The 12,393-nt window shown below is 45.0% G+C and overlaps 1 protein-coding gene across 1 annotated transcript in view; it reads right to left on the bottom strand.

Annotated features, from left to right (window-relative positions):
- The window catches only part of USP35 (ubiquitin specific peptidase 35), a 29,588-nt gene extending 19,552 nt beyond the window's left edge, over positions 1-10,036 (bottom strand). The window contains exons 1-3 of the mRNA XM_044287065.1: positions 9,999-10,036; positions 9,148-9,212; positions 382-1,128 (exon numbers count right to left, since the gene is read on the bottom strand). Of these exons, the coding sequence (XP_044143000.1) occupies positions 382-1,063 (682 nt within the window). The 5' untranslated portion in view covers positions 1,064-1,128; positions 9,148-9,212; positions 9,999-10,036. The remainder of the gene's footprint in view (positions 1-381; positions 1,129-9,147; positions 9,213-9,998) is intronic.
- Between the last annotated feature and the right edge of the window lie 2,357 nt (positions 10,037-12,393).

Genomic DNA, 12,393 nt, shown 5'->3' with positions numbered 1-12,393 from the left:
GTGGTACTTATGTTGGCTGTAAATACTATGGCAATATTATTTTGGCACTATATGGCGGCATTACACGGGCTGTATATACTGTAGCAATATTATCTTGGCACTATATGGTGGCATTACGCCGGCTATATATACTGTAGCAGTATTATCTTGGAACTATAAGGTGGCATTATGCCAGCTGTATATTCTGTAGCAGTATTATCTTGGCACTATATGGCAGCATCACAAGGGCTAATTATACTGTAGCAATATTATCTTGGCACTATATGGCAGCATTACGAGGGCTAATTATACTGCAGCAATATTATCTTGGCACTATATGGCGGCATTATGCCTCGTTGGCGGCATTATTCCCTATATTATGCGGCAGTTTCATGTTTTTACCTGTTAGAGATATAATAGCGAATAGCTCCTTAAGGGATGGAAGGACCAGTGAAGACTGAAGCCTCCAGATACTCTGCAGAAGAGCACTGACTCTGTTCACCTGGTCCAGAAACTGTATGATCCCTTCCTCTCCTTCGGAATGACAGTGGAACTGCCCGATGCACCTCATCATCTGTTGGCAGAACAGGAGCCGGTGGTTCCCTTCCGGGACACATTGAGGGTAGCAGCTCAAGAGTTTGCTGACCCTCACGCAGATTGAAAGACTCGGCCTCTCGCAGACGATGCGGAGAACTTCTATCCTCAACAGCCGAAAGATCTCCTCCGCAGAAGGTTTGTCCGACACAAACTGTAGGCCGTGATGGATGTAGTCCAAGATGTAGGCATGTCTCTTCCCGAGAGACCCGTATCCTTCCTGAAGAAGACTCATTATGAACATCTCATTGAAAAATTCCTCAAATTCATCTGGGTGGTACCTGCCGTAGACTTCCAGGACTTCTCTGGCCGTTTCCCTGGCAAAACGGGATTCGCCCAGGAAGAAGAGCTTGGTGGAAAGTTCTAACATGGACCAACATTGCTCAGTGTCAATAGGCTGCTTGGAAGCTTCGATGACACGTCGTGCTAAGCTCTGCTTGACGTACATGGGATAAGAAGACTGCATGACGGCTTCTAATATCTTATCCATGGCTTCTTCTTCTATCGGGGGGTTTGTAATGTTCCACTTTTATGGAGGGACCATCAACAGAAGAGCTGGAAAGTAAGTAGAGAAAGGTTACATGGACAGAAACACCAAACTTACACTAGTCATGTGCTCACCTCACTGTGGCAGAACTTTACAGGAGGATGGGGTCACCGATACACGATATTCCATATACACTCATCGACAAGAAAGAAAGATAAGATACAACCTCTAGCCTGAATACAAGATGAGATACGGCCTCAAGCCTGGATTCAAGTTGAGATACTGCCTCTAGCCTGGATACGAGATGAGATACGGCCTCTAGCCTGGATACAAGATGAGATACGGCCTCTAGCCTGGATACAAGATGAGATACGGACTCTAGCCTGGATACAAGATGAATTACGGACTCTAGCCTGAATACAAGATGAGATACGGCCTCTAGCCTGGATACAAGATGAGATACGGACTCTAGCCTGGATACAAGATGAGATACGGCCTCTAGCCTGGATACAAGATGAATTACGGCCTCTAGCCTGGATACAAGATGAATTACGAACTCTAGCCTGGATACAAGATGAGATACGGCCTCTAGCCTGGATACAAGATGAGATACGACCTCTAACCTGCTGGATACAAGATGGGATACCGCCTCTAGCCTGGATACAAGATGAGATACAGGCTGTAGCCTGGATCCAAGATGAGATACGGCCTCTAGCCTGGATCCAAGATGATATACGGCCTCTAGCCTGGCTCCAAGATGAGATACGCCCTCTAGCCTGGCTCCAAGATGAGATACGGCCTCTAGCCTGGATCCAAGATGAGATACAGCCTCTAGCCTGGATCCAAGATGAGATACAGCCTCTAGTCTGCATACAAGATTAGATACAGCCTCTAGTCTGCATACAAGATTAGATACGGACTCTAGCCTGGTTACAAGATGAGATACGGCCTCTAGCCTGGATACAAGGAGAGATGGCATCTAGCCTGGATGCAAGGAGAGATATGGCATCTAGCCTGGATACAAGAAGAGATATGGCATCTAGCCTGGATACAAGATGAGATACGGCCTCTAGCCTGGATACAAGATGAGATACGGCCTCTAGCCTGGATAAAAGATGAATTACGGACTCTAGCCTGAATACAAGATAAGATACGGCCTCTAGCCTGGATCCAAGATGATATACGGCCTCTAGCCTGGATACAAGATGAATTACGGACTCTAGCCTGGATACAAGATGAGATATGACCTCTAACCTGCTGGATACAAGATGGGATACCGCCTCTAGCCTGGATACAAGATGAGATACGGCCTCTAGCCTGGATCCAAGATGAGATACGGCCTTTAGCCTCGATACAAGATGAGATACATGCTCTAGCCTGGATACAAGATGAGATACGGCCTCTAGCCTGGATCAAAGATGAGATACTGCCTCTAGTCTGGATACAAGATGAGATATGGCCTCTAGCCTGGTTACAAGATGAGATATGGCATCTAGCCTGGATACAAGAAGAGATATGGCCTCTAGCCTGGATACAAGAAGAGATATGGCATCTAGCCTGGATACAAGGAGAGATATGGCATCTAGCCTGGATACAAGATAAGATACGGCCTCTAGCCTGGATCCAAGATGATATACGGCCTCTAGCCTGGATACAAGATGAATTACGGACTCTAGCCTGGATACAAGATGAGATATGACCTCTAACCTGCTGGATACAAGATGGGATACCGCCTCTAGCCTGGATACAAGATGAGATACAGCCTCTAGCCTGGATCCAAGATGAGATACGGCCTTTAGCCTCGATACAAGATGAGATACATGCTCTAGCCTGGATACAAGATGAGATACGGCCTCTAGCCTGGATCAAAGATGAGATACTGCCTCTAGTCTGGATACAAGATGAGATATGGCCTCTAGCCTGGTTACAAGATGAGATATGGCCTCTAGCCTGGATACAAGAAGAGATATGGCATCTAGCCTGGATACAAGGAGAGATATGGCATCTAGCCTGGATACAAGATGAGATACGGCCTCTAGCCTGGATACAAGATGAGATGCGGTTTCTAGCCTGCATATAAGATGAGATACGGCCTCTAGCCTGGATAAAAGATGAGATACGGTCTCTAGCCTGCATACAAGATGGGATACGGCCTCTAGCCTGGATACAAGATGAGATACGGCCTCTAGCCTGGATACAAGGAGAGATATGGCCTCTAGCCTGCATGCAAGATGAGATACGGCCTCTAACCTGAAAGCAAGATGAGATACAGCCTCTAGCCTGGATGCAAGATGAGATACGGCCTCTAGCCTGGATACAAGATGAGATACTGCCTTTAGCCTGGATACAAGATGAGATACGGCCTCTAGCCTGGATACAAGATGAGATACGGCCTCTAGCCTGGATACAAGATGAGATACGGCCTCTAGCCTGGATACAAGATGAGATACATGCTCTAGCCTGGATACATGAGACATGGTCTCTAACCTGGACAAGATGAGATACGGTCCCTAGTCTGGATACAGGATGAGATACGGCCTCTAGCCTGGATACAAGATGAGATACAGTTGTACATGGAGGCTTATAGGTTCTGTATGGTATCCTGGTTAACATTTGCCCACAGATGCTGAACACTTGTAGGTTGGTGAAGCTGGGGTCCCCGCTGGTCCCATAAATGCTCAATTGGCGATAAATCTGGGGATCGGGCAGCCAAGACAGTGTTGTAATCTGGAGGAGACATTCCAGACATTCCTGAGAAACCCTTGCTGTGTGGGGGCGAGCATTATCCTGCTGAAAAAACGCCAGTTGGAAGCCCTGCCATGGGAGGACACATTTGGTGGCAGGATGTCCTGCACATATCACTGTTAGTGACCCTCATATCACTTCTGGGGGCCATTGCATATGACAGTCGGTCACCCCTAGATCATCACACCAGCAGTTGGGGCAGTGTGTTTCTCCACAGCAGAGGCAGGATTGGAGTTCTCAGCACGAGGCCTCTGTACCCCAACCCAACCAGATCCTACAGAACCTGTATTCATCAGTAAAGACAATACGGCTCCAGTCCCTAGCAGTCCAGATCTCTCATTCATGACACCACTGCAATAGAAGGTGACGGTGGCTGGCTGTCAACGGTGGCTGGCTGTCAACGGCAGCACGGCGTAATGGACACAATGACACCAAATCTCCTTCTGCTAAGTGCCTGGAAATGGTCCGGGCAAAGACAGGTATAATGAAGGGGCCACCGATGTCTGGATGGTGGACAATGAAACTGAGAGCTGCTCTTGCTTGTTGGCGGATCAAACAATACTGTACTTGTGCTCTGTCTGCTCCGTTCCGGTTTACCATATGTGCCCTCCTGTAACCACTGCTCCCAACACCTCCTAACCGGTAGGTCAGAAGAGTCAAGATGGCGGGCAATACATCCAAATGATTATCCTGCTTCTCACAGTCCAACGTTTTGCCCCCTCTCAATGTCTTTCAACTGAGCAAAATGTATTTGAGTGCGTCGTTGAGGCATGTCTATCAGTCAATGATCTCTCACCAAGAGGTACACTACCCAAAAGTAGGCTCTGAGAGCCTTTTTATGGGGCAGAGAGGGGAGCACTTTTATGCCCTCTTGTGAGACACTGGGCAACACCCAGTGTCTAATCAGACCACAGCTGTAATCATTTACATATCTGCCTGAGACATAACTACAGGCCGAGTTCTGTAGCAATTTGGGTGCTGTATTATTTTTTGGGTCAACGATTGGGTGTTCCACCTATGAGACTCCCACCTATTGGAAGAACAGAAAGCCCCTGTCTATGGGAGTTACAACAGCCATGCAAGGTGACCCCGGTTCTTCTGAAAGGTGGGAGTCTCAGACGTGGGACCTATCTGAAATTCATTTCCACATTATAAGCTAGTTGTGTGTTATATTTGGCTGACAGTGTGTTGACATGTCATCTAATCTCCCACAGTGCACAGCAGAATTTTGAATGCAGCTCTGGAAGCGACTAAAGAAATAAAATCAGTAAGTATAGAAAAATCAAAGCATTCTACCCTCATCATGTTATTTGATCTGCCTAGTATTAACATGGACCCCGTGGTCAACAGATACCATATCTGGTCAGTGTAAGTAGTTTGTTGTGCTACATATTTAACAAGTTGCTGTTGACGGATCTGTTATGCTTATCAGGTACTTCTGTTTGTTACTTTCGATGGAGTCTTGCTGTGAATGGGTTAGTGTCACGACCATGTTTATGGCCGTGACTCCTTTGGAGCCATATACAGTTGCCCGCTGTTTGGGTTGTAGTGTCAACCGCAGTTTTTTTTTTAACCATTATTGTCATTATGTTTATGTCTTCTTGTGTGTGATGTTGTATGTGATGTTCTGTTGGGACCTTCCTTGTGTAAGTCAGGGCTCCTAGGTTCCTGCGCATGGGTCCTCCTACCTTTAAGGTCGGCCCATGCAGATAGGAGTTAGGGTCAGGTTAGGGACGCTGTAGGAGGTGACCTGCTCCCTATCCTGTTGTCCTGGCCGAGCAGCCATAACATCATCTGGCATCGCACGGCTGAGGATTTTCCCCCATCCTCAGCCGTGACAGTATGACCACAGAGGCTTCTCATGTGGCCTCCCTCGAAAGAGGGTGAAGCATGTACCGCCGTCTGCGGAAGGGGTACATGCGCGCTCTTCGGATGGAGAGCGTTCTGGGGGTTTCGCCTCTGACGGCGTGGTGAGTGGCGTTCCCCGCCATCCTTTCACCGTTGCCTCGTTTGGCGTCCCCCTGATTTTATTGCACGGTGGTGTTTCTTTGGTGTGCGGTATGCATACCTTCGGAAGAGGGTGCAGCATGCAGTGCCATCCCCTTGTGGTCTGCATGCGCGTTAGAAGAAAAAAAAAAAACTGCGGTTGACACTACAACCCAAACCGCGGGCAACTGTATGCGGCTCCCAAGGAGTCACGGCCATAAACATGGTCGTGATAGTTACAGGTTTGATTGGACCACGGCTGGATTATCTGAAAACCGCTACAAGAGATTAAACAAACCAGCAATTCAAACTATATATATGTGCACGGCTGGACTGACCGTCTGTCAAAACTAGCAAATTACAGACGGTTGGTGCTCGGTTGGTTGGCTGCCAACACAGGCCACATTCAGATGTTGTGGTCAAATTGCGGTTCATTTCTGAGGTTAAAACGCGTCGTTATTTAGTAGTACAGACAACTCCCATCATCACTTACCTCTTGATCTCTGAGCGCCACCACACCTGGTCTGGATGCTTTCCACCACTGCATATCAGGACTTGATGCTAGGAGGCATCAAGACCTAGTGGGTTGGTGCCTGGAGGTGAAGAGAATGCAGCTGGGGACTGGACTGGGGTCTGAATTAATTTTGTGTCTGGTCTGCAGGGTAATTTTGAGGTTTGCTCTAGGGTCTGGATTAATTTTTGTTCTGGTTGGGGGTTAGTTGAGGTCTCATGTCTGGATTAATTTTAGGGTCTGATCTGCAGAATAATTTTGAGGTTTGGTCTGGGGTCTGGATTCATTTTAGGGTCTGGTCAAGGGGTTAGTTTTAAGGGTTGGTCTGGGGTCTGGATTATTTTCTGGGTCTGGTCTGGGGTCTGGATTTTGGGGTCTGGTCTAGGGGTTAGTTTTGAGGTCTGCGATCTGGATTAATTTTAGGGTCTGGTGGTTAGATTTGAGGTCTAGCATCTGGATAACTTTTAGAATCTAATCCGGGAGTTAGTTTTGAGGTCTGGTATGGATTCATTTTCTTGTCTGGTCTGGATTAATTTTAGGGTCTGATCTGCAATTTAATTTTGAAGTCTGGATTAATTTTATGGTCTAGTTTGAGGGTTAGTTTTGAAGGTTGGTCTGGATTCTGGATTCATTTTAGGGTCTGGTCTGGGGGTTAGTTTTGAGCGTGGGTCTGAATTCTGGATTAATTTTAGGGTCTGGTCTGGAGGTTAGTTTTGATGGTTGGTCTGGATTAATTTTAGGGTCTGCTTTGGGATCTGGATTAACTTTAGGGTCTAGTTGGGGGATTAGTTTTGAGATCTGGATTAATTTTAGGGTCTGGTGGTTAGATTTGAGGTCTGGGATCTGGATTAATTTTAGCATCTAATCTGGAAGTTAGTTTTGAGGTCAGGTCTGGATTCCTTTTCTTGTCTGGTCTGGGGTCTGGATTCATTTTAGGTTCTGATCTGCAATTTGAAGTCTGGTCTGGATTAATTTTATGGTCTAGTTTGGGGGTTAGTTTTGAAGGTTGGTCTGTATTCTGGATTAATTTTAGAGTCTGATCTGGGGTTTAGTTTTGAGATCTTTTCTGGGGTCTGGATTAATTTTAGGGTCTTATCTGCAGTTGAATTTTGAGGTCTGGTCTGGATTAATTTTAGGGTCTAGTTTGGGGGTTAGTTTTGATGGATGGTCTGGGGTCTGGATTTATTGTAGAGTCTGGTTTGCGGGTTAGTTTTGAGGTCTCTTCTGGGGGTCTGGATTTATTCTATGGTCCTCCTGCCTGGATTTAAATTGAAATGTGAAGCCTCAAGGTAAGAAAACATTTCAAAATAGAATCCAGTCATTCCAGACCACAGGTCCTGTCTGCTTTGAGATTCTTCGCCACGGAGCTCAGTAATTGCGATGAATAATAAAGCAGATTCTGCGAGGGATCAGATTTCACCTTGATGCATATTTTATCACTTTATTGCTCTGGATCCCAAAGGATCTGATTTTGCGATTTTGCTGCTATATTCTTAAAGACTCAATACTAAATATTAGGTAATTGCCCCTTCAGCAGTTCTCTAGTATATTCCTAGCTGCCGACTCATCCCCATTAGGCTTCCTTTAGCGTGATGTTGCAGATGTTTTTGGGGGTAATTCCTTGTGTTGTTTGCAATATAATTTTATGCAGCCGGATGTTACTTCACTGTCTAAAGTTTATTATAAAATGCAGAACATTTTTGCTTTACGTGTTTACTGTTCTTAGTCTTTTTTTATCCCTTTAAATGCAGCCTGCTCAGGGTATGCCTGTTTGTATGCATTTTTTCCCCATAGGCCTCTCTATTGGACTTGGAAAAAGTACATTAGAAGAAAAAAAAAAGAAAAGAAAATGAAGGGCAAAAATGAAAAAATCCACAATATTTTTATTTATTTTTAAATGCAAAAAATACAAAGCACGAAAAAAAAAAAACTGAGCTCCTTCGCAGTTTTGTCCCTAAAGACCTAAAAAAAAGTTCAACAGTCTTTTTTGTAACTTTTTGGGGCATTTGGCCCATACAGTGTGTTTTAGCACCTGGTATTTTTAATGGTGTTTTATGTATTCCTGGCATTTTTTAGAGTAAAGCATGTGCCGCTCTGCAATGTTACTTCCTCTGTAGAGCTGTATGCTAAAAAAGCATCAGTAAAAAACAAACATCATAAAAAAACATCAAGACACACTGCATGTGTTTTTGAAGCAGCCAGAAAAATAAAATGAAAAAAAGCAGCCGCTGACTAGAAAAACCTCAAGAGTGAAAAAAAAACACCACTACAAAGAGAGTCCTTGCGTCATGCATTTAGTATTTCCGATAAACTTCCATGCAACATCTTCTGGAGCTGGCGCTTTTTGCCAAGAAAATCCACAAAATATGTCACAAAAACATAAAAAACCCTATGTGTGACATCAGCCTAAAGTTAAAAAAAAAATATATAAAAAAAAAAAATGATGAGGAAAAATTAAAAGAAATCCAGCTGGAGTATGTTTTACATAAAAACATGGCAAAAATGCCAACAAAAAGAAAAAAAAACACAATGTCACAAAAACATTAAAAAAAACATGAAAATAAAATCTAAAAACAAATACAAGGGTAAAAAAATCCATCTGCCGTTTTTTGCCTTAAAACATGGTAAAAACAACAACAACAACAAAAAAAGCCACAAAAACATAAAAGTAAAGTCCAAAGTAAAAAATACCTAAATAAAATAAAAAACATAAGGGTAAAAAAATAAAAAAATAAGAAGTCCAAAATAAAAAATCTACAAAACTTAAAAAAGCTAAAAAAATAAATAAAAAAAAATAAAAAAATTTATACATGCAAGCTTTTTGTGTGTGTGTGCAGCCGCTTACCTCTTTCCTATGTTTACCAGCGGCAGCAACAATTGACTGGTTCCAGAATCGTCCGTGTCACGTTCCTGCTTTAATAACAACCGGACTTGGTGACAACATAAACAAGAAATTCCCAAAATCGCCATGCATGTTCTAAATACGGATGTAGCAGAGCTGAAACTGTCAATAAGTTCACACAGACCACCATGAGCAGGACCCCGGTGTTGCGCACGCACTGGGGATTTTCAGCTACACCATGTGCTATTTGCAGCGCTTTTGGGTTGCGACTGCAGCTAAGTGACAAACTCAGCTCTACTACATCAGTACACAGTTAACTAATTCAAAGACAAATTAGAAATCAAGAGGAAATGGACTTGCAACATCTTTGCAGAACTACTGCTCCCAGCACAAAACTTTGGGCAGGATTATACTTCCTTTTAAGCTTCTAAACTATGTGAATAGTGAGTATCTTACAGATATAGCAGAGTCGAATCTGTAATTTCTTTGTAGCTTGTCAATGGATAACAGTGAAAATAATGCAGCCGGTTTACCTGCAGCCCTGTGCAAAATCCCTAATGTCACATGCAGAGCTGTGCCAAATAACAAACTTAGCCCAACTACACCGGTATACTGAACCGAATGGCAAACTCTATGCAAAAGGTTGTCATGCAAATCTGTTTGGGAACTATAAACCCCAGGATTTTTGCTCCCCTGCAGGTTGATGCCGTGGGACGTAGCAGAGCTGGAATTGTTAATTTCACTACTAATAGGTCAATGGGCTAAGATAATGCAGTAGGTTTACCTGCAGCTGATGATAAATTCAGCTCTGCTACATCTTGAGGTTGCATACATGACTGAATGATGCTACTCACCGCTGGATTATGCAAACTGGGATGTTAATGGATCTGTGCAGAGACGAGTGTGTGGGAGAGCGAGGGAGGTGGTGCTGGTCCCAGGCAAGGGATGGATGCTGGTGCTGGGAGGGGCGCTGCGTCTCATCTATCTGCAGGACAGCTCAGGCTTTTCCAGTGCCCAAACTTCACTCATGTCCCTGCTGGTTGGCAGAGTCCCTGGCACGATGGCCACACCCTCTGCTATACCGTGCCAAACACACACCTTGACGCTACACAACCCCCTATCAAACCATATCCTTCCCATAGGAGTCAATGGAGATATGGAATACAAATTTAGTCAAATACTTGAACCTGGAAAAGCTGGGTGACAACCAATATGGCTGCAATAAGATTCAACTTTCCAGAATCCTGCATGGTAAATCAGCCTAGTGTTATGCTTGTGTAACTGGGCGGATTTGACATTCAGGATCCTAGGAAAGCTGGGTGACAACTAATAAGGTTGCATGACAGGGGCTGTAACTCTGCTTTCCCAGACGTTGTCATGGAGCAAAGTGTCTGGGTGTACGAATACAGAGACTTAACATTCAGAATCCTAGGAAAGCTGGGTGATCACCCAAGGGAGAAGGAACCGCGGCTACCAGCTTTCCTACCATCCTGATTGATGGCCGTATTGAGGCAGAGACTCTCATGGAGTAACCAGGCTGGGCTGCCATTTAGGATTTTAGGAAAGCTGAGTCCCCCGTGAGGAGATGTAACCGTCTCCTTATTGGTTTGCCATCCAGCTTTCCCAGAATCCTGAATGATAAAGCCAAGCCGTTATACAGCATTTCAGACAAAGGGATCTATAACTGCATGGGCTGCCATTCAGGATTCTGGGAAAGCTGAGTGACGCCCCTATCGTGGCAGCCATACTGGGTGATCACCCAGCTTTCCTGATTGTTAACAGTCGTACAGAAGCAGGGACCTTTCACTCCATAATGAGGCCAGGCTGTCATTCAGGATTCTGGGAAAGCTGAGTAACACTCTCTGTCACAGCAGCCATATTAGTTGCCATCCAGCTTTTCTAGGATCCTGAATGATGTATCCATCCAGTTATACAACTGTGCAGGAACAGGGACCATAACACGGCCGCTATGCCATTCAGGATTCTGGGAAAGCTGAATCACGCCCTGTCGTGGCAGCCATATTGGGTGACCACCCAGCTTTCCTAGCATTCTTAGTGTTAAGTCCGTCTAGTTATACAGTCGTACAGAGGCAGGGACCTTTTAGTCCATGACTAGGCCAGGTTGACATTCAGGATTCGGGGACAGCTGAATCACAAGGTCTGTCATAGCAGTCATATTAGCTGTCACCCAGATTTCCTAGGATCCTAGACGATAGGTGTCAGCCATAAGGAAACAAAGACCTTTCATGGCTTAAATATGCTGGACTGCCATTCAGGATTCAGGAAAAGCTGAATCAAACCCCCTCGTGGCAGCCATATTAGTTGTCACCCAGCTTTCCTAGGATCCTGAATCATAAAGCCACGGAGTTATGCCGCCATGTAGACGTAGTTACCTATCACTGCATGGGCTGCCATTCAGGATTCTGGAAAAGCTGAATCACACCCCCACGTAGCAACCATATTGGGGGTTGTCACTCAGCTTTCCCAGGTGATAAAGAGCAGCCGCTCTTACCTGGATGTCTCCGGCCGTGCGGACGCTGTGGCAGTTTTTCCACAACTGTAATAGGTGGTCCGTTGGAAACTTCAATGTGGCATGCGCTGCAGTTCAGGTGGACTACATGTCCCATCAAGCCTTTGCTTTCCGTAGCCCCCCCCCTCCCCCTTTACAAGGAGGCAGCGCGAACTGATATCGCTATTTATTTCATTTTTTTTTTTTACTCCTGACTAAATATAATCCTGTCCTTAAAAATCATTGGTTGTCATTGGCAAACATTAAAGATGGCCACCATTAAAAATTGGGGAAAAAAATGGCGCACCTAATTACTTGCCTTTCAGGACTCTAGAAAATCTGTGCGACAACCTCCCGGGGGCAGCCATCTTGATTGTCAAAATTTAGTTGTATGCACAAAATATATTAAGAGTCACGAGGGCCGAGCAGGACAAGCCGCCTATAAATAGATCAATAATTTATATATTAATAAACTACACCGCCATATACCACAAGAGAAAACAGCAGAGGACGTCCATGAAGGTCACTGCACGCCAGGACTGGAGAGGAGACAATCACCTCACCCACAGGAAGAGAATCAATTATTACTGCTCCCGGAAACCTCAGTAATGGCTGCTGAAGCCCACAGCTACACACCGCCATCTCTGCTGAGCACAGCACTACAGACGTGGGGTGTGAAACAGAGATGCTGCACTGTCCTGCGTTATCTGTACACAGAGGGGGCAGTATTATAGTAGTTA

This window comes from Bufo gargarizans, chromosome 3, assembly GCF_014858855.1.
Source record: "Bufo gargarizans isolate SCDJY-AF-19 chromosome 3, ASM1485885v1, whole genome shotgun sequence".
Classification (NCBI taxonomy): domain Eukaryota; kingdom Metazoa; phylum Chordata; class Amphibia; order Anura; family Bufonidae; genus Bufo; species Bufo gargarizans.
This window is presented reverse-complemented; position numbering and strand designations above follow the sequence as displayed.